At 38.9% G+C, this 27,195-nt stretch overlaps 1 protein-coding gene across 1 annotated transcript; it reads right to left on the bottom strand.

Annotated features, from left to right (window-relative positions):
* PROSER1 (proline and serine rich 1) lies at positions 1-27,181 on the bottom strand. Its single transcript, XM_059144267.1, has 14 exons — positions 26,860-27,181; positions 26,314-26,738; positions 23,562-23,627; positions 21,368-21,436; positions 19,272-19,366; positions 18,041-18,134; positions 16,287-16,397; positions 14,705-14,788; positions 13,258-13,336; positions 12,570-12,665; positions 8,511-8,555; positions 2,778-4,563; positions 2,161-2,311; positions 1-1,367 (listed from the first exon to the last, which is right to left on the bottom strand). The coding sequence occupies exons 2-14, from the start codon at positions 26,356-26,358 to the stop codon at positions 1,245-1,247; spliced, it is 2,844 nt and encodes a 947-aa protein (XP_059000250.1). The 5' UTR covers positions 26,359-26,738; positions 26,860-27,181; the 3' UTR covers positions 1-1,244.
* Between the last annotated feature and the right edge of the window lie 14 nt (positions 27,182-27,195).

Here is a 27,195-nt window from a genome sequence, read left to right as displayed (position 1 = left end):
TTTGTCATATCCATAAAGTTTATTTTAAAAAACTGTTAAAAACTAACCATACAGGAATATTTATTAATATACTTAAAAAGTTTGTTCCCCGTGTTGAAGGAAAATACATTAGCAACATCTTCCAGACACCATCTTTATAAAAGTAAAACTTCTAGATGCTGAAATGTACTACAGTAGATTCTATAGCTTACACTTTTAATCACAGGATTGAAAGTCATTCTCCCTACTCCCCATTCCCCCGAATGTGGCAGTTCTTAGACTTAATTAATGACATTCAATCATGTTATATATTACCACAGATCCTTAAATAGAGTACACACTGCATGGTTACTAACGGAGTGAGTCTTCTCTATTTGTTGTCACGTCATTCTTTCAGAGAAGCGTTGGACTTTAAGTACAAATAGAAATACTACATCCCATGATTGTAAACATTCACCAAGAGCTTCCAGAGTAGAATGAGTAATAGAGGTGGCCCAAGGGTCAGTCAAATGTTCCTCACTCATTTGGATACTGCTGAGATTAAGAAAGGAGTTTTGAAGGCAAATTATCACAAGCCTTACTTGCATTTCTGTAAGAAAGTAGTTCTGGGTATATTTTTAGTCGAAAACACCTGAAAGTCATTCTAAAGATTATATATTAAGCACCATTTTCACTTACCTGAAATATATTAAGTTAAATTCAGCAGTATATGTATGAGCATAAATGTGAGAAATTAGAAATAACCGTGGGTCTCAAGTTCCCTTCTGTGGATACATATGGACTATTGAGTTCCAAAGATGCTAACAGGAACCACTCGTGCATACCAAGGGCAGTCATGCCCCTAGGGCCAAATGCAACCCAGAAGTCTGAGGCACGACTATTACTTCTGTCAGTGGATGCTATACAAGCAGATTTAAGGCTGTATTCGGCTATAAAGAGTTCAACCTCCTCTTTAGTATTCTTCCTACACAGATCACATACATGACTCAAAATTTCATAGGGTGGGAGGTGAAAAGTCCCCAAACACCTTTTTAATACTATCCTCCGTACAATTCATTATCAGTTATTTACATAGGGGAGTGTTCATACTTAAAACCACTAAAAAAATGCAATCGTCATGTTTTAAACTCTTATCCTAATTTCCCCAGGATTATCCTTATTCTCATTCTCTGACTTTTCGCCAACTTGACATTAGTCAGATTGTTCACTGCAGTCCTTAGGCATTTCTGATGTTGCTCCAAAGGAGAATACAAATTAAAATTTATTCACTGCCACCCACTTTGGGACAAGCCTGGTTGCAAAGAAAACGGTGTTCCTGGTGTTGAAGGATAACTAGGAAACCCATCTGGCTGAGCTGAATAGCTTTCCAGAGCCGAAGCTGAGTGCACCTGATAAAAAGAAGAACATGCAGGTTAGCGGAGTACCAAATTTAATCGAGTTGGTACCTGCTTTTGCCTATATCACATTACAGATATTCAGAGTAGGAAAGAAAGAGAGAACATTGGGGCAAGATAACTCCTCTTAGTCTCCTGAAAAAAAAATTTTTTTTTAAGATTTTATTTATTTATTTTACAGACAGATCACAAGTAGGCAGAGAGGCAGGCAGAGAGAGAGGAGGAAGCAGGCTCCCTTCGGAGCAGAGAGCCCGACGTGGGGCTCGATCCCAGGACCAAGGGATCATGACCTGAGCCAAAGGCTTTAACCTACTGAGCCACCCAGGCGCCCCTCCTGAAATTTTTAAGGAACATTTAAAATTCTTCAGATGGTGGAGATCAAGAGAAATGCCATTAAAATACTTAATTATTCTTTAAAAAAGATTAATAAGTTTTCTAGAGAAAACATGTTTTAATGTCCATTATTTTAGCTTAAATTATTTTTAAAAAAGCTCAAATATAAATGTCTCATATAAAGATTCTATTTGTAAAATCTTCAAACTAAGATTTGAAAGTCTATTAAGTAGGAAAAACAATTCATATAGACAAATATATTCCATTACCTCTGTTTCCCTTCTGAAGATAACAATAATTTGCAGATTTGGGAAGATCAATCATAACATCTCCAGACATTCTTCTAAGAATTTTTGCCAATGTTGGGATATCATCATTGGCATTAAAGGGTTATCAGGAAAGAAGCTATGCACACATGCTACCATTTACTTTCTGCCCTACCGTTCTCACTTACCTGCTGTAACAAGGCCGACTGTGCAGCGGCATTATGCTGTAATTCTTGCAAGGAGGACTGTGAAGGGTTCTGGGAGAACCCTGGGATACCTGGGAGGGACAGAAGACCAGGAAACACAGAACTGCCTGCAGCTTGAAGTCCAGAGGATAAGCTAAAACAACAGACAGAACAGGTCAAAACGCAGATAAGACAAAACCTATTGCTTCTGTATTTGTCAAAAACTATCTTGAGATGTAAAACAAACTTTAAACTCCCTGGCTGGAAGGAACCATAAAAGTCAGCCACTCACTGAAGCAAAATTTACTTTCTATTCCGAAGTATACTGCTCTGCATTTAGTAAGTCTGTTGTGCCTGTAATACTTTCTGCTGTTCTATACAAAGATAAATTACTGAATACTGACATAATCTAAGCAGATATTAACATTATATATACTTAACATGGCTAAAGAGCTGTATGTGTTTTTTGAGTGTTTAAGTTTCAGCCCAGAAAAACTGCAAATTAGCACCGCCCGACAATCAGATTAGGCTCATTCAAACGACTTAAAAATAAGACTACGAACTACAGGGTAGATCAAAACGACCACAGCCCATACCCTCTCCCCAAAGCATCCACATACCCGGCTTGCGCAACGAGAGCAGAGTTGAAATTGGAGCTGAAAGCCGAAGCGAATCCCGGGAGCACGGGAGCCGGCGACGGGGTGGTGGCCGCGACGGGCAGCGGTGTGACGGCCGCCACCGTGGACGGCGCCTGCAGCCCCGGGAACGAGGGCAGGGCGGGGGCGACGCTGGGGGTGTTGGAGACAGAAAAGCCGGGGTAGGAGGGGTTGGAAGACGGCAGGGGTCCCTGCGTGACGGAGAAGAGGGAGGGGACGCCGGTGGACAGGTTGAGGGGGAAAGGCGCCGCCGACACCGGCGCCGAGGCGGAGAGCCCTGAGAGAACGGCCGCGCTGGAACTCGGCGGAGGGCCGGGTGCGGACGTGACAGCGGCGGACGAGGTGGCTATCAAGGAGCCTGGGAGAGACACCGACACGGACGGGTTGAGAGGCGGGTTGCCCGTTAAAGGGAAATTGTTGGTCAGAGAAGTAAACGGAGGGAGCGCAGTGAACACCGGCGTGATGGGAGCGGAGGAAGCGTGCGGCGGCAGGGAGATGGACAGGGGGTTGGACACGTTCAAGGGGGTCGTCAAGCCGGAGAGGCCCGACAGCGCAGGATTAAGGCAGGTGGACAAACTGATGGGCACCGATGCTGACGTGTAGGCGCGGCCCAGCGTCCCTGACAGACCTAGGGTGCCGGGGGCGGGGTTCCCAGAGTGGGCGGGGCCTTTGAAGGCCGAGGGGGTGGGGCTGGTGGGCTCCGTTTTGATCATGACCGGCAGGGTTGTGACAGCTGGGGCAGACGCCGCGTGCAGCTCTGAGTTACTCGCGTGGGGGCCCTGCAAGAGCGCCGCGGAGGAGCCACAGCTGGCCGGCGCCGAAGCCGAGCACGACGTGGGCGTCACCAGCGGAGAGGGTGCGGGCAAAGTCGACGGGGTGGGAGCGGAGTTGGCCGCGGTCGAGGGCAGGCTGGGGAACATGGCCAGCCCGGGCGTGGAGGACCTCGGCAGGGCGGGAACGGCCGAGGGGGCATAGCACTTGGAGCCTGAAGCCGGTGAATCGGAGTTCTGGTTAGTGAGAGAGGACAGGGAAGCCAGTCCGCTTGTAACAGCAGAGGACAGAGCGGAGGAGTTGATTAAGTTGGTATCATTCGACGTCAGAAAGCCTTTCAAAGCAGACAGAAGGGGATTATTTACACCAAGCGGACAGGCCACACTGGGAGCAGAGCCCCCGGCAATGACAGAGGGAGCAGGGTTGGACACCCCTTGGGATGTCGGCGTTAAGGGCAAGGGCAGACCTGCAAACACTGACGACAGTGAAGCAGAACTGGCATTGTTGGTAGAAGCAGCAGTAGAGGTGGCAGGAAAAGGGAGGCCAGTGAAAGCGGCAGAAGTCGAAGCAAATGTTTCATTGGAAGCAGGAGTGGCCCGAGGTGTGGACGTAGCCTGAGGGGCTGGGACAGGAGGAGCGGAAGGACCTGGCAGGGGCACCAGGCCAGAAAAAACCGACGGGACAGGAGCTGATGTTGTACTGTGGACAGAGGTAACAGGTGCCGCAGTCAGGGAAGGGGTTCTGATAACCGTTGGATTTGGCGTTGATGGCTGAGGCGTATGAATGGCCGAGGAGACCTGCCCTGGGAACACGGGAAGGACGGTATTCGCCATGTTCAGTCCGGACACGGTGGCAGTTACTGATGCTGATGGATGGTTTACTGCCTTCACTGGGGACGCTGTAGGGACGGGAGTCGCAGCAGGTGTTGAAGGATTGGAACCATGAGGAGAGAAGAGCTGACTTGCTGGGGTAGAAAACGCTATAGGGGGTGGGGAGCAGAAAGAGGCAAGAATATCACCATGCTGAAATATTACATTCTAACCCAAAAGAAATACGTCAACATTCTTGTAACATTTGACAAACATGAAGAAAATCAGCAACAGGTATGGTAGGCTACTGCAGTGGCCACCTTGCTAGATTCCATGATCTAGATTTTCCCTATATAGTCTCAGGTAAAGCCAGCTGTCTTCTAGACTGCCAGAAGAGCACTCCTATGCACAGTGAGGAAGTCTTGAAAAGTTCGCAAATAAACTTTCCTTTCGTATTTTGCCAATTTTTAAAAATTAAAAATTTAATTGTGATTAGCACTGGTGTACTGACTTTAGATTTCACTCTCTCAAACCACTTCTCCAGAGTAATAAAACAAGTCATTTCCCCCTCTGAAGAGCTTCCAGGACATCACTTTCCCTTTAGGTCTCAGCAGGCATCCCAGGATTCATGCCAACTTCTGCACTGGCCACTCTTATAAGTTGAACTTGATATTCCAGTTTATAATTTATATAGCTTTCTTCCCCAAGCATTTTCCCCATACTACCTCGTCTATACGATCTCAACCTTTAAGGCTATTTGCCTTGTCGGAGGAGCTCCCTTAGGGGCAAAAGCCATATCTAATCCTCTTTAGAGCCTCAGCACCTAGCACTGTGCATGGCACCTGTGTATTTAGTGTTTGCCACACTTGATATATTATCACCATGACCTTAACTATCGTTACCAAACCCATGCAAAAACCTACTCTCAAGAATTCCACTAGAGTTTGCTATAATATTTTTATTCTCATAAGCCCTATAAATAATTACTGTAATTACCAAATACTGTAAGTATTTGGGGGAATGATTTGTGTTTCCTCTCTGAATCAATTTAAGAACAGTGTTAGCCTTGTCGATGTCAAATGGAAAGCATGACTGAGGTAGCTAAAGTCATAATGACAACGGTCACCTGCTGCCATACTCATATCACAGTGCGTTTCACTTGTAAACAGAGAATATTCCCTTCCCAGTGATAGTCAACTGAAAATTATTTTCATGAGCTAAGACTTAAGTTTCTAAACTTATGCATAATAAAGACTTTTGCATAAGAAAGCTGACACAATCAATGAAGTAATGTACAATGTTAATCATGGTGGGGAAGGGACCACAGGAATAAAATGGAAGAAAACAGCAATATACATAATCCATTTGGACTAAGAGATGCCCAAAAGGTGCCACACTGGACTGAACAAATTTTATGGTAGTTTTGAAAAAAAAGATGGCAGAACTGACAAACAGTAATATAGAAATACATGAACTTCAAACCCAAAGGACCTAAAGTCTGATAATATTCATGTCATTAGCAATAATTTGGTTTCAAGAAAATAAGACTATAGATTTTAAATTTAGAGGACATATGAAAGTGGATTTGTACTTTTGTTTGCATTTGTTTAACAAAAAATAGAAACACAAGGACTATATACCTAGTTTTGTGTTTGTAAATAATGTACTAAAATTTTATTTAGGTCAACAGTGGTTGGGAAATAGTTGAGAAGTCACTATCTTATGTAACTACACACTGAAGACCATGCAGTAGAATGACAAATCACAAGGTCAGACCAAACTGTCCCAAAGCATTCTTTATAAGCAGTCTCTGTTGAAGATCTTATATAATAAAGCAAAAGCCATACACTGTTAACCATACACAGTGCCTGCAGTTAAAATGCAACAAAACAACAAATTGAAGAAACCCCAAAACATACCATGATAACTACGACTTTCCTGTCATGTAATTTGGTTGTTAACTGTAAAACATCTGTCAGATGCTGCACTGAGTACTTTATGCCTATCATTTCATTTGTCCCCACACAACCCTGAGATAGGTACAAACAACGCCGTTTTATAGATGGGCAGTGTGCCTCGGTGTGGTTAAAGCAAGTTGTTAGAAGATCATGCAACTACTCGGTGATGTTCAAAGGGAATCAAGTTTCAGTTACGAAAGGTAAGTAAGTTCCAGAGATCTGCTGTATGACACTGTATCTATGGTTAACAATTCTATATTGTGTACTTAAAAATTTAAGAGGGTGGATCTCATTAAGATCTTACCACAATAATGATTTTTACAAAGGTCATGCAATTATTAAGTAATAGAACCAAAATTTGAACCCTGTTCTGATGGACCCATATCCTTAACCAGTGTACTAGTTTATCTTTTTGTTTCTTGACATGGTTCAAAAGGAAAATAAAATCTTAATCATGCTAACATAACACAGCATAGGAAAACAAAGTATGCTATTCCTAACGATGGTTCTCAGGGCACTTAACCTGTTACTCCCTTCAGAAACAGATTAACGAAGCTGAGCATAAAGGCTCAAGCTTCCTCAACCTCCTTTTCATGGAAGTTAAATTACATGGTCACAAAATGATGTCCTGCCATTTCAGTTTTCTTTCCAGCCCATTATATTGCCTCCTTTAGAAACCACCAGCAAAAAAGCACTGTTCAGGCACCCTGCTCAGGGAATAGAATTCCCACTGAGACTCCTAACCGAGCACTCTAATGATGTGCTACTTTGCTACACAAGAACTGATCTCAGGTTTGTCTCCTATCCAAAAGCTGGACCACAGAGAGCCTCAACTAGAAGAAAAATAAAATGTTGCAGTACTGCTGCCATCTGCAGGCATTACGGACACCACCTCTCATCTTCCTTTTTTTCTTTCTTTTTTGTTTTTAAAGTAGGTTTTTTTAAAGGAGTGTTTTGACAGGTTCCTCTGTTAGAGTAGATTTGAAGAGAACACTGTCACCTGCTTAGACTCAACTTCATTTTTCTTGAAAAAGGAAAAGCACATTTTTCCTAAGGATTTTTGCTTTTATTCAGTTTTACAACAAAGTTCAAAATTGCCAAACTAGACATTGTGCAGTAAAACAGAATCTGATATTGAAGTGAGCTGACTTCCAAAATAAAATTTGATAACATGTATGACACTAGTATGATGATGTGGTTAAAGAATTTTGCTGTCTTTGTCCTTATATACAATGTTAATGATAATCTCACATGTCGGTGTTTTCTTTTGTCTGTTTTGAATATAGCTGATGCAGTGTTATGTTAGTTTCAGGTTACACATTAACCTGAAAGCACACACATTAATGTGTAGTGCTTAAAAACAATTTTGTGACACTGTCTTTCCAAAGTTTGTTAAATGTGCTACTGAATGTGAAGACCTTAATGAAAAATCAGTTATTATGCTATTAAAGTATATATTAATTTATTTTATAATTCCAATGATAGTAACTATGGGAAATTTTGTTTCTCTGTCCTAATAAATACTTTCAATTCTTTTATGCCAAAAATAAATAAATAAATAAATAAAATAAACAAAAGAAAATAAAGTAGGCTCCACGCCCAGAATGGAGCCCAGCATGGGGCTTGAACACAAGATCCTAATATCAAGCCCGGAGCTGAAATCAAGAGTCAGGTGCCTCTCATCTTCCTTTTTCAATTTTACTTTTGCTTTGACACCCTTTGTATTTTTTTTTCCTACATTAAGCTATGCTACCCCCAACACTTATGAAAATAATTAAATCTAAATCTAGTATTTGAAATAGCATTTAGGAAAAAGGATTTAATATGTTTATATTAAAAAAGAGATGAGGCTGATAATATCACATAATGTAAAGTGAAAGTGGCTGTAATGCCACAGACCACTCAGATTATATTGCAAGTTTTTCATACAAGACACAAAGGCATATCATTAATTTTAAATCCAGTTAATATGTGCATTTCATGCTGTGTGTATATAATGTACCATTATCAAGTCACTTCTAGCAAGTATTGATTAAATTCTTTAGGAACTTTCTTCAAAGCATAGATTCCAAATACATTCAATTCAGACTGTTCTCAGTGAATAACAGAGCAGACAACCAGGGTACTTCAGCTATATCTGGAGCAAAGCTGATACTTACTTTGATTCTGTGTAGATTTTGACTGATTGGAAAGGTCTTCATTTTCTATATGAAAATAAATAAAAGTTTGATTTCAAGTTTTATTCAAATTAATCACCACCATAATAATCAAAAGATTGGCATAAAAAAAAAAACTCAGGATACATATGCATGCTATGTCAGGAAAAATACAGTGTATGCTTATGGAAAGAGGAAGGAAATAAAAGTAGTAACTATACAAAGATTACAGCATTATGAGCAACTGATCCCCACCCTGCCTTTTCTTTAACTTATCAGGTTTAATTTTATTTATTTATTTATTATTTTATTTATTATTATTTATTTTTAATTTTACTTTTAAAAGGTTTTATTTATTTTAGAGAGAAAGCATGCAATGAGGGGGAAGAGGCAGAGGAAAAGGAGGAAAAAGAAGACAGACACTAGCCCTACATGGGGTTCAATCTCATGAGCCATGAGATTATGACCTGAGCCAAAACCCAGAGGTGGAAGCTCAATCAACTAAGCCACAACTTACTAGGTTTTAAATGAGCATTGTTATTTTACAGATATATTTAGAAACAGTTTCTGGAAAGGACAGCCTGAGTGTGCCGCCTAGGACGAAGTATAGTCTATAGCTGGAATGCAGAGGATCACCATTACTGGCTAACCTGACAGTCACTTCAACAGCAGGGAGACTTGAAGGTGGGAGGCAGATGCTGAGTGGAGAACCCACTACCACCTACAGGACCCACTTCGCAGTCCACGCAATGAACCAAGCAAAAAGAAAGGGGCCCAGCCTTCCTGTCGCAGTTGTTTCTGGAAAAGACCCTATGCTAGGAGCTGCTGAGAACCACCCCAGGTGAGTCTGATTTGAAGTTTGTGACACTGACACCAAAAGCACACTCCTCCCCACCCTCCACAGAAGGCACCTAACTAGACCATTAGGCAAAGATACAATGGGAAAAAAATTACCTCTCATGGCTTGACAGTAACTGCCCAAGAAACCAACAAGGGTAGGTATAAGGTACAGAAAGAACCTAGAAGCCCTGACATAGCGAGAGATCATAGCTTGTCTAAGGAACTTGGTGCAAATAAACAAGAAGAACATATGTTGTCTATCAACAAAGATTCAATGAAAAAAAAAGTTTCAAAACCTGTAATGCAAATTAATAACATATAAACACATAACACACAAGAAAATACAAGCAAAGAAGATGAAGACTTTAGATATAAAAACCTGACTCCAAATTAATAAATGCAAAGAATGGTAAAGATTAGTGGTAACATTAAGAAAGCTAAGTTACTTAGCTAGAAATAAGAAACAACAAAATCACAATGAAAATGGCAAAAATGCATAGGTAAGAGACTTAGAAGGCAAATGTAGAGCAAAATAGGAGTACAAGAAGTAGAAAAAAGACCACATAAAAAGCAATAACTGAGGGAATAATAAAAAAATTTTCCTGAGCTTTAAAGACTTAAGTTTTCATATCCAAAGGGCTTACAGAGTTTCGTGAAAGATTAATGCTAATATCCACAACTGGACATCCTGGTAAAATAGCCAAACTCCAGGATTAAAGACATTTCTAAATTCTAGAGAGATATTTTCTTTGTAAGCTTATAGGAAGAGACCAAGGTTCTAATAAAAGAAAATTAAGTGGAATTGGGTTTCTCATCTATAACTCTGCATATGTGCTCGTCTAAAAAACTACTTATAGAAATTTTTTTCTCAAAGAAAAGGAGAATGAGCATATCAGAACAGGGTATCAAAGAACAGAGGAAAATGTAAGAAGCTGGAAGTTGAAAGGCACAGAATAAAACATGAATGGTATTCCAACAAAACACACAAATCGACAAAAAGATGAGTGAGAATGGAAGTCACTGGAGGACAGAGCAGTACTTTTTAGTTTTTGTGTAACAACAACCATTAAGAATATGATGGTTTAAAAAAAAAAAGAATATGAAGGCAATCCTTAGCAATATTAAAGATAACATTTCTAAGTTGGGATGGGACAAGGAGAGAAGAGTTGTTAAAAATAAAATAGCGATTTGACTAATACAAATAAAAGTAAGGGAAATGAAAAACTGGGATGAGAGAATAGTGATGAATACAAAAATAAAACGGAAGCACTAAGAACAAATATGCAATTTTTATGATGACTCAAAATTCCTATTAAGTCTCTCCCCCAGTACTCCCCATCCCATTTAAAACTCAAAATCCAGCTATATATTATCTATAAATCCAACTAACCTACCAAATAAATAAAACTCTAAAATAAAAACTGAAAGTAAAGATAAAAGCAATATACTTACAAAAAGGTTAGGACAATATTAATACCCAATAAGGCCAGGCAAAAAAGAAATAAAGTATAATTCAGCTGACTTTTTTTATACTTAGAAAACTTGAGACTTTCAAGAAAAAGAAAGTAGAATAACTACCTAGGAACGAGCACCTAGAAATGAAATGTTCCATTTATAATTTTGATGAAAAATACCTCTAAAGTCTTAGAGACAATCCGAAGGCAAAGAACCTACATAAAGAAAACTATAAAATCTTCTTAAAAGAGATAAAACAAGCCCTGGAGGAAAAACACTACCGCCTGACATAATATAAAGCAGACGTAGGACTGAAGAGTTAAGACTTAGTATCATAAGAACATCACATCTCCCCAAATTAATATACGTAACTACATAAAATTATTATATGTTGTTATAATTATAAAATATTAGAGTAATAATGTTATATAATTATATAACATGTATATATTTTGTATGTTATATACATGCACACATAAATTCAACTGTTTTAACTACATAAAATAATCTTGAAGTTCAGATAGAAAAAAAAAATTCTCCAAATATAGTAAGAAAAATAAAAACCATAGTAAGAGGAAAAAGCTAACCTTACTAGGTATCAGAACATAGAATAAATCTGCTAGTCAAATCAATATATCATCATAACATGAAATAAGTAGACTGCATAGAATAAAGAACCCAGAATTATAACCATGTGTATATATGAAAACTTAAATGCGGCCTTTCAGATCAGTGGGAAAAGTAGATGAGTTAATAAGTGGTGCTGGCATGACAGGCTACCATCTGGAAAAAAATGAGGATGAACCTCTATTTCACCCTGTATGAAAATAAATTCCAGACGCAGTAAGGTCTTTTAAGACCCAAGTCACCAGGACTCCCTAGGGTTAAGGGCTAATACCTGAAACAAGACAAAATAGTTCCAGCTTTTCTTTCATAGCTTCTCTTTCTCTATGAAAAATGTAAAACTCTAAGGGCTAAAGATACCATAAACAAGGGTCAAGAAATAAAACGATAATTTTGGGGCAAACTGTTTAGCAGTGCTCATCGGAGTACCCAGCTGCAAACAACAGAACCACTCTGGCTAGTAAAAAAGAATTTGTGAATAATGCTATCAAGTAACTCCGAGTCTGTGGGAAGGGCAGAAAAAAAAAATTAAGTTCTATCCTTACCCTGCACATATCTGGAAATAGATAAAAGTTACACATTAGAAAAGAAATCCTATAAAAGTAATTAGAGGATACAGATGACATTTTCGTCCTGCCAGGATGGGTGGGGAAGGGTTTCCTAGGGAAAACTTAAACTCAGAAGGGTCAAACAAACAATACCTAACTGAAATAAAAATTAAATTTTTGTAAGACACACAAATGAAAATGTAAGCTAATCCCATGTTCCCAATAGACTCAAAGGAAAATGCTGAACTGAAAAGTGCAGGGGAAAGGGTAAGCCCCTTTGAGCACCTTCTTACAGGCCTTTCCTCCCCACAGGAGTAATGCCCCCTAATGGTAATACTCATCAAGTCAGCCATACTCTTCCATAGCCTGCCAGAGTTTCTAGCTCATGAGAAATGGTTCTTTTGTCTACAGCCTGCTCATGTTCACACAGGTGCGCCAAGGCCGTTCCAGTGGAGCCTGTATATCCCACTCAAATCCATTATCACGCTTGTGAGCTCCTTCCCCCGCCAGCACACACCATGTCAAACAACTGGCCCCTCCACGTATAGTCTGTGTTTAAGTGTGTATTTAGCACCCCATAACAACATGATTTTACCTGTTCCTACTGGATTAGGAGTATATGGAGGTGGAGGGGGTACACCCGGAGCTATGACGTTGGCTAACGGGACGAGACCTGCATTGTTATAAGCACCTAAAATGAAATCATAGTAAAAAAAAATTTAGTATCGTTCTGTGGCCAAGAGGTCAAAGCATATCTAATTTTTAAAACTGCTCTTATAATGTGAGTTGCATTTCACACAGAGGTTTGGGTCTGGGGTAAGGACAATGCTGAGATCAAACGAGACAGCTGGAGATTCTGACTTTCCACTGCTGCTCATGCCAGACATAAGCTCGCTGAATGGCCGGGCAGGAAGATCCTGCCATACTTCAATTACCTGACTTTTCTGTCAAGCACATACAGTTGACCTTTTTAAAGTCAGATGTACTGAGGATACCTCCGAACACAACTACTGAAAAGGGATTCATGATGATTTACCAAAGTGAAAATCCATAATAATGATTAAAAAGAATCTATAATGAACTTAACAAAAGGCAAATGTCCTGAACTCTGTCTGCTGCACTGCTGTAGACCAAGAATCTGTGTAGCCCACCATGGACAGAATTAAATTCAGCATAGCATATTTCACAAATGTTCCAATTTTCCCAAGTAGATATACCAACATTAACCTTCACTTAATAAAAGGCAAAAAGAAACAAAGTAAAGCACAAATGGAACTGCTTACTTGGTGCAATGGTTGCGTGCGGCCGGCATGGAGGTATTGGATAAGGAACAGGCTTATGTGGATTGTACGTTGAAGGAGGCTAGATGAGGGGCAAGTAGAGCGGTTAGAAGAAAACTAAATCAGCGGGCTTCCTGCAAACAAAATACAATTGTCTTTCAAATATTTAGTTGTAAGAGACTAATAAAGCTCCAGCATATGAAATGCTACTGGCCTAATACACAGCACAAGTGACGGAAATTTCTTTGCTTTGCCAAATGTAGTTCTTATAAATTTCAAAGGCAGAGCCTGCCAAAGACTGCTGTGGATGGGTTTATTTATTTATTTTTTTTTCAGGATTAAATCATCTCCATTGAAGGGTCAGACCTTATCCTAAACAGCAAATTCCTCTGACCGAGCCGAACTTAATCCAAGAATGTTTATCTCTTCCTCTGTAACACAAGAAATCCACTAGGTTTAGGAACCTTGGCTACCCAAGAATTTCCAACATCCTCCGAAATTCATCAGAGATTCCTCTTACCATTCTTACCCTCTTTTCTCCTTGGAAGAACAAAGTCCTATACTCTTCAGCATTCTGCACTTTGACAACTTGAGTAGAAAGTAAACTGGGATTATGAATTCAGTATTTTAGTCTTTTTGCCTTTGAAATCCATGGATCTTTTATTTTGTAGTTGATAGAACTATGTAACAAAAGCATCCCAGGAATTGGTCTCTAGAGAACCAGAGGTATCCAGAGCTAAGCTTGCTATACTTCTAACACCGAGAGAGAGAGAGAGAGAGAGAGAGAGACCCTGCTCTGGGGAGCTGGCCCTCCTGCATAGGGGATCCAGTGGCAGTAAAGGACCTAGGTTCTCCGTAGGTCTCATACATGGTGGCCTGGGAGATGCACTAGCCTTGTGCAAGGGCTAGGATCTGTGGCTGTTATGCTATGAACAGCTGTCACTGGAGCTCCTGTCAGGCAAACAGGCAGGATGCAAGACAGCTGTAAAAAGGTCTCTCCCACTTCAGCTGGAGCAATCCCTTCAATCTACAGGGCTGTCTTTAGGTTCAGTTGATACCCTAAGCAATCACGATCGCTCCCTTAAAAACACTCTCAACCTCCGGGCTCTTGATTCACTACTATTAATATCAATTTGGACAAACCACAACCTCAAAGCATACTGCACACTCCATTTCCTTCAAGGGAGCAGCTGAATAGGGATGGGGAAAACAAAACAAAACAAAACAACTGGACTGGTTTTACTTTAAAATAAAACAAGAAACTTCAGAAGGGCCCTGAACACTGTTCATTAATTATGCTATAGTTCCCTAGACCACTCACTTTCCTTGCGTTTCTAGTACACTGTGAATTTCATAACACAAAAGCAGAACTGATGCCGTGTGCTGTGAACAGACAGAAAACTACATGTAGGAGTTAAGGCCCGTGTCATCATTTATTCTCTAAACATACCGGTTTGGACGGTCCAAGAATCCGTGCAGCTATTCCTTTGCCTTCATTAGTACATTCTTCACCATCTTTTTTCAAGGAGGTTCCCTATTTAAATAAATAAAAAAAATACAAAGAAAGATAATTGAGACTTAAAAAAAACACCAAAAAACCAAAGGAGAAACAAAACAAAACCCTCATTGTATTACACTAAAGAGAGGGACTTAATTTGGTATGAGTTTAAGGACCTGGATTCCTGCCTTGGCTATAAGACCGTGCTAAGGTCCTCAAACTTCCTCTGCCAGAGAAGCTTCACGACATGTATAGAGACACTCAGAAACAAGCATACCACTCACAAGGGGACGACAGAAGAGCAGGATAATGTAGGTTTTAATTTTTCCCCTGCAGAATAGGAGTGACCACTTCCAATGTGCCAGTATGTATAATGGTCAAAGAATCAAAAAGAGTACCTGTATTACAGTTAAAAATAGATGACAAAAAGTGATGGTCTCTATAAGCATTAAGTGATGAAACCTCATTCAAGACTGCTGTTGTTAACAGATCAGAATAAGCTGACAGACTGCCACAATGTGTCGTCCTAAGAGCATGTGCCTAAATAGCACATACAAGCAGGGAACCTAACTTCCAAGATGGCCCCCAGATGTCCTCGCCTCCTACATGCCCTTGTGAAGTCCCCTTCCAGAGTGAACAGGACTGGCCTACATAATAAAGAGGATATTCCAGAAATGGTGGCATTTGACTTCCAAGACTAAGTCACAAGAGACAACACAGCTTGCACTTGCCTTCCCCTGGACCATTTGCTCCTGTGGAAGTCAGCTGCCATGTCATGAGGTATTCAAGCAGCACTACGGGCAGGGCCTAATGGTGAGGAATGAAGACCCCTTTCCAACCACTGACACCAACTTGCCTGACATGTACCTGAGCCCCTTCAGAGCATAGTCTCAAGCTCTACTCAAGCTCCCAGAAGACTGCAGTCTTGTGAGAAACCCTGAGCCAAAACCAATGTAAGCCACTCCCAAGTTCCAGATTCATAGAAACTGTATAACATAATCTTTAGTTATAAACCACTGAGTTTCAGGGTTACTTGTTACACTGCAATCAAAATATAGCACTCTTTGTAAAGATTATTTTACAAAGACATCTGAAGAACACTGGATGGTATAAAGACAGGTTTCCTTCTTATTGGACTTCTCAGAGCCTTTATCATGCAGTGTGACTGTCCAAGAAGGAAACATTGCAAACAATTTCTCAAACATACTCAACTGTAAAACTGTCTGAGGAACATTGAGAATTTGAGTAATGCTCCTTTACTAAATGCAAAGCAGTGCTTCTAAAATACTTGGAAAAGCAAAACAAAATCATCCTTTTTATGTTTGTCTTATTCTTCTGTACATTTCACATAAATACTTTAATGGAGTAATACATGAACTTTTGATCAGTGGTGAATCCATGAATTGAGCTGCTGACCGAATAAAATTCCTTTCCTTCGTGGAAGGACCATCAACTAGCATTTTCTTTAAATATCATAATTATGCTAAACTTGATAGCTACAACAAGTTTCTCATACCCACAAATATATGCTTACTGGGAAAATTCCATTTATGCGGCTAGGTTTTCCTTTGGGATATGGATTTCCTGGGATGGTTCCACAAGAAGATATCATAGCATGAGGAGCTTTGCAGCCCCCCTTAAAAGCCTGTAACAAAAAACAAGATAGTGGTGATAAATAAGTAAATAAATAACCAAATTTACTCATAGGTTAAGTATTCTGGATATTTGGAGGCCCTGTTAAAAATACGAATTAAGAACAGTATCACATTAATCTGTTCGTGCATTCATCAGCAATTATAGTAGTGAACATGACCAAAATTCACAAGTAAAATCACTTTATTTAAATGGTATTATTATAGAGGTAACATAATATTTTTAATTAGTTTTCTATTAGCCACAACTAACAGACTCCTATACAAAGATATCTCCATAGCAGATGTTGCAAATTGGGTGCAAACAAGTTCATTTACTATTTAGTATGTCCCGTTTCTTCAAACCAAGAAATAACGTCCAACCGTACAAACACCAAACTCACGTTACACCAAGAAAAGGAGAGCAGCAGATGAAAGAGACATGGACTCTGCTCTGAAGAAGTTTAGAACTTAGTGGAGAAAAACACAAACAAATACCATGGGACACTGGGTATCCAAAGAACTGTACTGTTGAAAAAGCAAGAGTTATTTACATAAATTATATTCAACATAGCATTACATAATCATGAAACATGTTAAGGGATGTTCTAGCTTATTTATTATTGTATTCTCAGCTTTTACACTAACAAATACTGAATTCATATTTAACAAATATTAAATGATGAAAAACACTACACTGTGACATATATTTTAATAGATATATATTATGCTATAAGGATTTGAAGCTATATATCATTTTACAAGTATGTAGGATGCCACATATTTTATTGTAGGGATATACTGGTTTTATAAATTCATTCACATTTGTTATAGAGAGATACTGGTTTCATAAATTCATTCAAAACACACATAATTAGCTATATAATCCAGTCACCTATTAAACCCCCAACCCTAAAAATTATCTCAATCTCTGGTTATTATAAATAATACCAAAGTAAATACCCTTACATACAGATTACTTTTTTCTTTCCTTAGAATAAATCCTAGAAATAGAATTTTTTGGGTCAAAAGGCATGAACATTTTAAGGCTCTTCAAGTTTAGCTTCCAGAAAAGTTGTACTAAGTTATACTGACCAGAGAGTCTATTCCACAGAATACTCAGGACTACATTATTTCTGAGAAGGAAAATACTCAGGACCACATTATTTCCGACACGATCAGAACGCTTTATAAGGAAGAAAACAACAGCAGTAAATGCATGGTGCCTTAAAAAATTTAGTCAAGAAAAACTAATGGAGAATTTATTAAAGAAATGCGGCTCAGATCTTGCTTCTGCTACAAAAAAGCTCATGAGTAGGCCAAGTACTCTGCTACCCCTGAGTTTAGCAGAGGGTGCAAGGATTAAAAAGCTTGGAGCCGTGGCAAAGCTACGAAGGGACCAAGAATAAACACCTGCTGAAGCTAAAGCTTAGGAGCCAACTGGCGTCTCACTCTCAAGCCCTTTCCTCATCCCCTTGAACCTCCTTCACCCAGCTCCTGTCCTACACTGACCGAAGGGATGCCATCTTGACCCATTCTAAAGGGCCGTCAGGTTATTCATCACAGTTCATACAGGAATGAGACTGGTACTTTTTTCCTCCATCAAAATTCAGAAAAACCCAGTGTTGTATTTATATAGCAATCTTGAGAAAATTACCTGTTCCAGTACTCTCTTGCATCGTTTCTTCTCAGACATATTTATCCTGAATAAATCTTCGATGGGACGAGAATTCTGTGCATCAACGATGTTTCTACCAAGGAAATGCAATTGAGCTTTTCATTTAAGAACCTGGACATACATATCAACACCAACAACCTTTACCAAACAACTATATCTGAGTAACCTTTCCCCCCAGGACATATGGAGGAAAGTGATTTATTTTTAATTGGTGAATGTAAACCACATTTTTATAAAAATGATAAATATAAATGAACTGAGGTTCATCTGGTTACCTAAAAGCAATGAAGTAATTCTATGAACAAAATCATGGGATTTTTGAAAACATACCCTCTCAATGAGTGGAAATCTACGGCAATAGAAAAAAATCCATGTACCAAATGCATAAAAATATTGGTTGATCTAAAACTGAAGTTTTACCTTCTGCTTTAATTTTGTATTTTTGTGGACATCTATCAACACACAAGGAACTTAAAAATGCAAGTGCTCTAAATGGACAGCAATCTGCAGAGTCTTCCATCATGCAGAAGAGCACGGTGGAGCTCACATTCATTATGATCATTATTAAATGCTATGCTTAGTGTCTGCACAGATCTTCCAGGATTTAAAGTTCGCATATGCTACTAAGTAGGTGAGATCCTTGACTTTACAACTGAGGAAAATAAGGTCCGGAAAGAATAAGTACATGTAATAGAACCTAACTATAAAACCTATGGCCTTCTCAATGAGCCTTTCAAACTACTCAGAGTCGGAAGGCAATGGAAGTCCTGAAATAAAGACAAACCAAATCTTAATCTCAGTATGCCCCCATTATTTTTACGTTGTAACAAGCACGCTAGATATTTAATTATTTATTTTTCCCTTAGAAAGAACATGTGCAAGTGAGGGGAGGGAGAAGGGGAGGGGAAGAGGGAGAGAGAAAATCTTTAAGCAAGCTCTACACTTGGAGTGGCGCTCCAGGCGCGGCTCGATCTCAACCCTAATGTCATGACCTGAGCTGAAATCAAGAGCTGGATGCCCAACCAACTAAGCCGCCCAGGCGCCCCTAGATATTTAGATATAAAAATTCAGTCTACCGTTTCACAGATTTCATTGGAGTCCCATTTACTAATATAATCCTGAGACATTAATACACACTAATGAGTTAAAAGACATTTCAAAAGTCTTCCAAATCCTCTCCAATAAAGTAAAAAGAAAAAGAAATACTCACGAAGCTAACAGCTCAAGAGCAACTAGCTTGTCTTTACTGAAGGTGAAACAATTGAGTATATTGACCACTTCTGCTGGGTGAACAGCCACCATTTTCTGTTAATATAAAAAAATAATTTAATTTTCAACATGAGAAATTTTCATGCCAGACATTGCCATTTTGAGGAAAATATAGTTAAATGTTCTTAATATTTAAGTATTTGAGGTGAAACTACCTATTCAAAAGTAAGCCCTAACAACTATGTGAATTAGACTTTTCAATTTAACTATTTCAGTTGAAGATCTAAGTCCCCCTATGTGCTTTTTCCATTCACATCTCTCAACATATTTATTTATAGAAAAAAAAATTTACAGGTAGTAATTTCCTCAGAAAGGTTCTAAAAAAGGGGGTATTTATAATTTGGGAGATATAATGCTTGAGAAGTTAGGAAAAATTACATTCCTTAGTTAAAGGGCTAAGTATTCTGTAGTCAGGACTTCCTAAAGTGAGGTCCATGGTGCTGAATAGTGTTACTAAAAAAGGATACTACAGTTAACTCAGGTAGGGAAAAGATGGGTTAAACAGGATTCTTTACTGCAGAATTTTCTTAAGAGTCCTATATTAATATTAACTGTGACACTAGAAGATGGTGTGCAATGTTACATAATTTGACTAGGATACTTGTGCTTTTGAAGATAAGGTTCCATCAATTTACAGATTTATGTTAACAGTGGAGGAAATTCAAAAGCAAAGTCAATGCACGAAGATCATTTAGAATCAACACCCAGTTGATTCCTAAAACTTAGGGCAATTCTGTTCAGATAATTTCATTCAGGTAGCACCAAAAGAATTGGTAAAACTATATACCCCTTTGCAAGTTTTTAAAATGACATCTAAAAACTATACCACAAGATTAAATATTTACCAAAAATTGATTTATATTATTTATTATATATTTGTAAAAACTTTGGAACTATTCATTTATCTCACTTATGAAAATGTCTATTGTATAACCTAATTGTAGAGGTTAGTCTTCAGCGTGAAAACAACCAAATCAGACTTAGTTTGTCAGCAAAGGCTACTTGTAAGTTGTGCCCGTGCTAGCCTTCTCACCTCTGAATTTTAATTCTAAAGCAGGTGGAAAAGCAAGCAGGCCTCAGAGATTTGTCGTGAGTTTGTTGTCTAGATAAAGTAAGGAGAGGTCCCCATCAGTCTTATAGAAGCTCTCTGCTTTGCTTCCCTCTTAGGGGATGACATGGTCTCTTTGGTCCTTGGGAAAAGATTTTTACCGTCAGGTGATGGGTGGATGGGTAAGATAACCTTTTTTTTTTTTTTTTTTTTTTTGGAGAGTCGATAAAAATTAATTGCTGAAGAGGAGAAGTACTAACAGATCCGGCCACTTTTTTTCAGCAAATTAATTAGTTTAGGAAGCTAAGGATCTGTAGATTCCCTTAAAACTAGCCATCACTTATAATCCAAAGAAAATCTTCCTACCTAGCCAGATACTGTTTGACTTTAATGCCTCTGTTAATTTAGGCTCTAGAGCTGTGCTGTCTGTACAGTAGCCACTAGGCACTGTTTAAATTAAAATTAAATAAAATTAAAAATACAGTTCCACAGGCAGACTAGACACATTTAAATGCTCAAAAGCCAAGTGTAGCTAGTGGTTACCATACTGGATAGAAGAGATATAAAACATTTTTATCATTGCTAAAAGTCCATTTGGATAGTGCTGGTCTAAAGAATATAAACTCATTTGACTATTGTTCTAAGACTAAATACAAGAGGATAAAGATACCAAAAAATAGAAAAGGAAGTGCATAAAAACATTTAAGAATTCAAATTCTATGCTTTGCTTGCCTATAAATATTTCCTCTTCCAATATGCCAATTAGGATCCTATGGTGTACAATTTAATACATACAATTTAAATTCAGTTTGGGAACTCTTAATTTTTTAGTGATTATTTGATTACTATAAAAATATAATAAAGTTTAATAAAATTTAGGGTCAGTTTTCCTAATGCAAACAAATTACAACTTGAGGTCAATTAGAGAAAACAAGGGGAGAATTCAAAATACTTAAACTCTACATTCTAAAGAAAAATAAGTTACTTACATGCTGTAATGCTTTCATTGCCTTTAACTGAGGCTCAGCCCAGGAGAAGTATCTCAGTAAATCAACCACCTGAAAGCAAAGAATTTCTTTAGCTCTAATGAAATGCGTTTGCAAATATTTCTACAAGATTTGTTTCAGTACTTTGAAATACTACTCAGTTCCTTACTGGCACAAACCACAGTTTAAGTGCTCAACAGCTGTAAGAAGTGGGTAGCTACCACAATGGACAGTGCAGAAAGAGAACACTTCCATCATCACAGAGTCTGGGGCAGCACTGGTAGAGAAATAAACGAAAGTATAAAGGACAGGAAAAAGTACCTAAAGAAAAGGAAGATCGAAAAAGTATTAGACGGAGACAAAATGTCAGGTTAGAAATATAAAGCTATATTACAAATGGAAAACTTTAAAAATATAGCGGGGTGACATTCATGATCAGTCACAAAAGGGTGTTTAGGGGTGTGGTTAGTGTAGGTCCGCCATGTCCTGCTCTTTCCCTGGAGTCGGAGGGGCTCAGTACTTGTATTTACACTACAGATCTCCTCCCTAAAAATGTAAGAATTACCATGACTTACTCTAGCAGCTTCTAAACACTAAGTAGGTCACTTTGAGAGCAGAGTTAGCCAGGCTCTCCCATCACTACCACCAAACTTCACATGAAAGAGGGAGATAATGTTAGATAGCCAGTAGGAGGTGAGGAGGGCCTCAAGGTCACAGCAGTGAAGTCCCTGCGTAGTCACCACCACCCTGTTCACTGATTCCAAGGGAACTCCAAAAGTAAAAAAAAGGAATGATTCAAAGAAGAGAGGGTAATGAAATCTGGGTTAATGAATTCTTTTACCATAACTTCCTGAAAATGTGTTAAGGTTTCAATTATTCTACAAAAATAATTCTGCAAAATTAATGCTAGAGGCTGGAGTAGTATATGAAGAAGAGTAAAAATACTTTTTACTCCTTATAATGTGATGCCTAAATCACAAATGGGTATTATGTATACTTTCCTCGCTTTCACGGGAATAATGGTTTTCCTTACAGTAAATGCTACCTGCCACTTAATCAACCAAAAAAAAGTTGCCAACTATCATATGCCTGATATAGAAGAAAAACCTTCAATACAGTAAGTAGGCTTAGCAGGTCATACTTAGCAAGTAGCTTTTAGTTTTTGAAAGTTTCCAGTGACTTTAGCAAAGTGGAATAACCACTAAGGGAAGTTTTCTACAAAATTTCGCACATACAAACACAGTCAAGAGAAGGAAAGAAAAGTTACCTATGAGACGTTATAAACTTTTCCAAAACATTTAAATACAGCATAAGGTGATTTTTAAAAAATTAATGGGACAGCTGAAAAACACCCATTAAATAGGCAGCAAGACATGCAAATCATAGAACAGTTTTTAAGGATTTAGCAACCAGAAATTCAACAGGCTTAAAGTTATTCAAAGTTCAAGTTTTGAAAGTCTTGAGAAACAGATGAAAAGTTGGAGTATTTACTAACTCCAAAACAGACTGATCCACTGTCTATCCTCTCCACATTCTGACCCTCTCCCAGAACTCTTTTCCAAATGCACATTTCTCTTTCTGTCCTATTTTTGTATCAAATATTTCCTATGTATTCCTCAGCAATCTGGTTTCTCTATGTATGTGTGTACATGTGTACACACATACATATTTTTCTTAAATTATCAAACTCCCCCTGAAGCTGGGTGAGTTTTCAACTAAACTTTAAAAACATTACTCTGCTGGCAGTGACAGAAACTACTTATTAGACCCTGTATTTTCTTTTCTTATGGCTAAAATTTTTATGTAGTGACTTCATATAAGAACTATAATTCACCATTTGTTCTAGTTTTCTTTTTAATGTGTAGTGAATTTTGTTATTACTGATTTATAAATTCTGTACAAATTTGGGTATGCTTACCATTAGTTTATAAATTTATGATATTGTGCCCAGAATGATAAATATGCTTTTCTTGGACACCACATTTTAAAATCAGTGCAAATAGCTATGTTTATAAAATAAACTATAAATTCTGCAAAGTTGCCTATCATTTTGAAAGCTTCTAACGTTTCTAAATAAATACAGCAACAAAGTAAAAGCAATTCGAACCTGACTAGCAGGTAAATAGACTTTAAACAGAATTATCAGAGTAAAGAAAAAAACAAAAAACACTTTTGCTTAAACAAATACAAGAAATACCTGTTCACTAGAGAAATATCCATGCACATATTCAATTGCTTTTAATTTGTACTCTGTCAGAACAGCCTAAAAAAAAAAAAACCACAGAAAAACAGCATTAATATATGTAAGCAAAACAGTAATATGCATATTATCAAAACTACCTAAGCAACTCAAACATGGCAGACCTTCTTCAGCCCCAGCACAAAGAGGCAGCTAAAGTCACTATGGTGACATGACATTCTACCTTTCCAGGTTCCATGCTGTTAAGGGATACACTGAGACAGCAGGAAAACCTCCGGGCCTCCCTACTCACTCCTACAATGAAAAGGAACAGAACTGTAATAGACAAGATCTGACATTACTACAAATAACAAACAGAATTCCTGTAAATGTAATTTACATCCCAATTTCAACCAAATTGTCATTTTTAAGAAGACTATTACATCAGGCATTATTCATTCAACAGTTACTGAGCAGCTGTTACGTGCTAATAGAGAAATGTGAATGACAAATATTTCCTTGGGGATATAAGAACCCAAGGAGCAAAAGAGGGCCTTCAATTCAATCTGTGTGCAAGCAGTGTGGCCTCTGAAAGGCATTTTAAGTACCCTGAGAATCTTTTTACCCACAAAAGGGGAACACCATTCACTACCCACCTTAAGATTAAAATAGTCAAGAAGAGACATATCAATAGTATTGCTATTGCTCAGTAAATTATGTTCCGTATTGCTCAGTAAATGATGGTTCCTTTCCTTTCAAGGCCCCTATCAATGGGAATTTCAGAGAGAAGTACATAGGCCTTGACCCAGCACTATCTAGAACCCGCTGAAATCATATATGCTTTCCTGGCAACTGTCTGCAGAGCTTAGAGATGGAAACAATCATAATTTGGCAACTACTAATCATTAAAAAACCAACTGATCCCTTTGCTTTTACTACAAAACAGTATTTGTACTTGGCATATACCTCAATTTGCTAGGAGAAACTATCATGACCAGTTAACTGAAAGAAACATCCAGGTTGCCCAATAGTTTAATAGTTTAATTTTCACTGAAAAGGGAGGTGAGGGGGAGAGAATAGCATTTCTGATAACGTGCTCTAGAGAATGTACTGTTGAGATGTAACGTCAGGAAGTGATTACTTGGTTTAAATCAACTGATATTTACAAAGTCTGAGAGCAATTTTTTAAAAAAAACCACTACTAATTCTCACTTATATACGTCTATATTTTAATCCCATTTTAATACACTAAGACAATGGTGACGAATCTAATTATTTGGCACAGACAGCAAAGGGTATTTTGCCTGCAGACCAGAAATAAGGACTTAAATAAGAATGTATATTGCTCTCTCATATATGATTTTCATCTCTGGAAAATATCCTACATCCCTCACTAGTATTTACTACGTGATCTTCTCACAAGAAGAAGGGAGAACATACGCAAATTGCATCCTATAGCTTCCAAAAGTAGAAATCTACTGGTCTACTTCCTCATAAACAATAGTTAAGTATCAGCTCATGAACAAATTGTTACAAATTTTAAACATATATTTGGCAAGCTGACATTTTAGTACAAATCTTAATTACACAAACTGGACTTGCAAAAGCAGTTTTGTTCAAAAACAACATTCAACATCGTCAAATGTGTAAATTTAACATGAATTTGAAAAAAAATCTTATGAAGGATAAGAAAAACATTTTGCTTTATAGACAATGAAGAAAAACAGCAAGTACAAATGCAATTATTTTGAAGTTGGTTTTTTAAAAGATTTTATTTGAAAGAAAGAGTGAGAGAGCTCACAAGCAGGGGGGAAGCTTATAGGGAGAAGCAGGCTTCCTGTGGAGCAGGGAGCCGGATGTGGGACCCAATCCCAGGAACATGGAGATGAAGACAGACGCTGAAGCTGAAACGACTGAGCCAAGGAGGGGACCCCACAGGCAATTTTATTAATAATTTCATAAGCTGAAGCATAAAGTAACAAATCCTTCCCAGTCAGTCAAGGGTCTTAAAGGTACGGAAACAGAAAGATATTCACTCTGAAATTCTAAGCAACATACCCTGTATTAGCATAAGAATGGTATAGAAAGTCCTTTCACTTTTAATTAGGCAAACTTCTTACTTTTGTGCTTTAGGTATTTTTAGGCTAAAGGCTACATTCCAATTTTTTTTTTTTTCCTAATCTGGCTCGTTCTGGAAGGTAGGTTACATACAACAGTCCCGAAACAAAGCAAAAACTTGGAAAGCAGGAAGAAAAAGTTTCGAAATTCAAGTTAGTGAAGCCCACTCCTAAAGATGACTTTAAACCCAAGGCCTTTTGGACATCAATTTTGTCCGTCCAGGCAACGCATAGTCTGCCTATCTTCAGATCTGAAAAACTTGCCATAATAACTACCATTAGAGAAATTTTATACGTATTAACTCCAGTTTTCAGTCTTTAGGTCACTGAAAGATGAGGTGATCAGGTCAGAAATAATAAACCACTCCACAAGCACAGAGCTTGTAATGATTGGCCGTCTTGGTATGCGAACTTTTGATATAATTTCCACAACACCGCACTTGACTGGAGAGTCAAGTTTACCATTCACATAATTTAATCTCTATTTGCATAGTGAAATGGATCAAGCTACAAGCTCCCATACTGTACGTTAAAATTCCATCTATTTCGCAGTCCTAAGCCGTATCTTGCAAAAACTGCCCGCCGTCCCTCAAAAAGGATGAACTAGAGAATTCGTAGCTCACAGACTGGTTTAAGAAATTAAGTGAAATTACCTTTCTAATTTCATCCAACACCGTTTCAAAGGACTTTTTGTCCATCTTGACTACAGTCTCGACGTGGTTTTAAGTTACACTTTCAATTACAAAATGTTCATCCCTGGTCTGCTCCAATAGTAGAAATGTTTACAGCTGAGGAGGAAAGACTCCAGGAGCAAGAAAAAGGGTGCGAAGAGGTAGCGAGTACTTCAAACTCTGCAAAATTCTCTAAAAATGCACACTTATAAAAAGTTTTTATTAAAAGCAAAAACCGTCGGGTTTCCTCAGCTTCTTCACACAAAGCTTCAGGACACCTCGGGTAAGAACCCGGTGCTCTCCGAGTCCTGCAGAGAAATCCAGGGTTTGGCAGCCGGGGCCGAGCTTCGATCTCCTGCAGTTGAAGGCCAGGCGCCGCTCCAGGGAAAGGTCGTGAAGCCGCTCTCCTGTGTGGGAGATGAGAGGCACCTGCAGCCCGGCTCCCGCGGGCGGCGAGTAAGGAGGCACCCGCCTCTCGGCCCGCACCAGCGCCTCGGCCGCCGGCCGCCGCCCCTCACCGCCGCGAACCTGGACTCATGGCCCGACTTGCGCTCAACCCCAGCAGTTGCGCCGGCTCCTGGGTCCCGCAGCCCGGGCAGCGGCGGCCTGGCGGGCTCTTTGTTACCAGCTGCACGGCTTCCGGGAGCGGGCCGGCAGCCGGAGAAAACCAGGAGCCGGGCGAAAGGGGGCACGCTCTCCGGCAGGGGGACTCCTGAGTGCCGCGGCGCCCACAGCGTCTAGAGTCTTGCCTGGTTACCCCTACAGCTCCCACCGGCTCCTGGGGGCCTTTAACGAAACCCGTCGCGCCCCAGTAAACTCAACTCTGCGCCGACAGCTTAGGCCTCTCTTTCCCGAAAGCCAACG

The sequence above is a fragment of the Mustela lutreola genome, chromosome 13 (genome assembly GCF_030435805.1).
Source record: "Mustela lutreola isolate mMusLut2 chromosome 13, mMusLut2.pri, whole genome shotgun sequence".
Lineage (NCBI taxonomy): Eukaryota > Metazoa > Chordata > Mammalia > Carnivora > Mustelidae > Mustela > Mustela lutreola.
The sequence above is the reverse complement of the archived record's forward strand: the minus strand, read 5'-3'. Positions and strand labels throughout refer to the sequence as shown.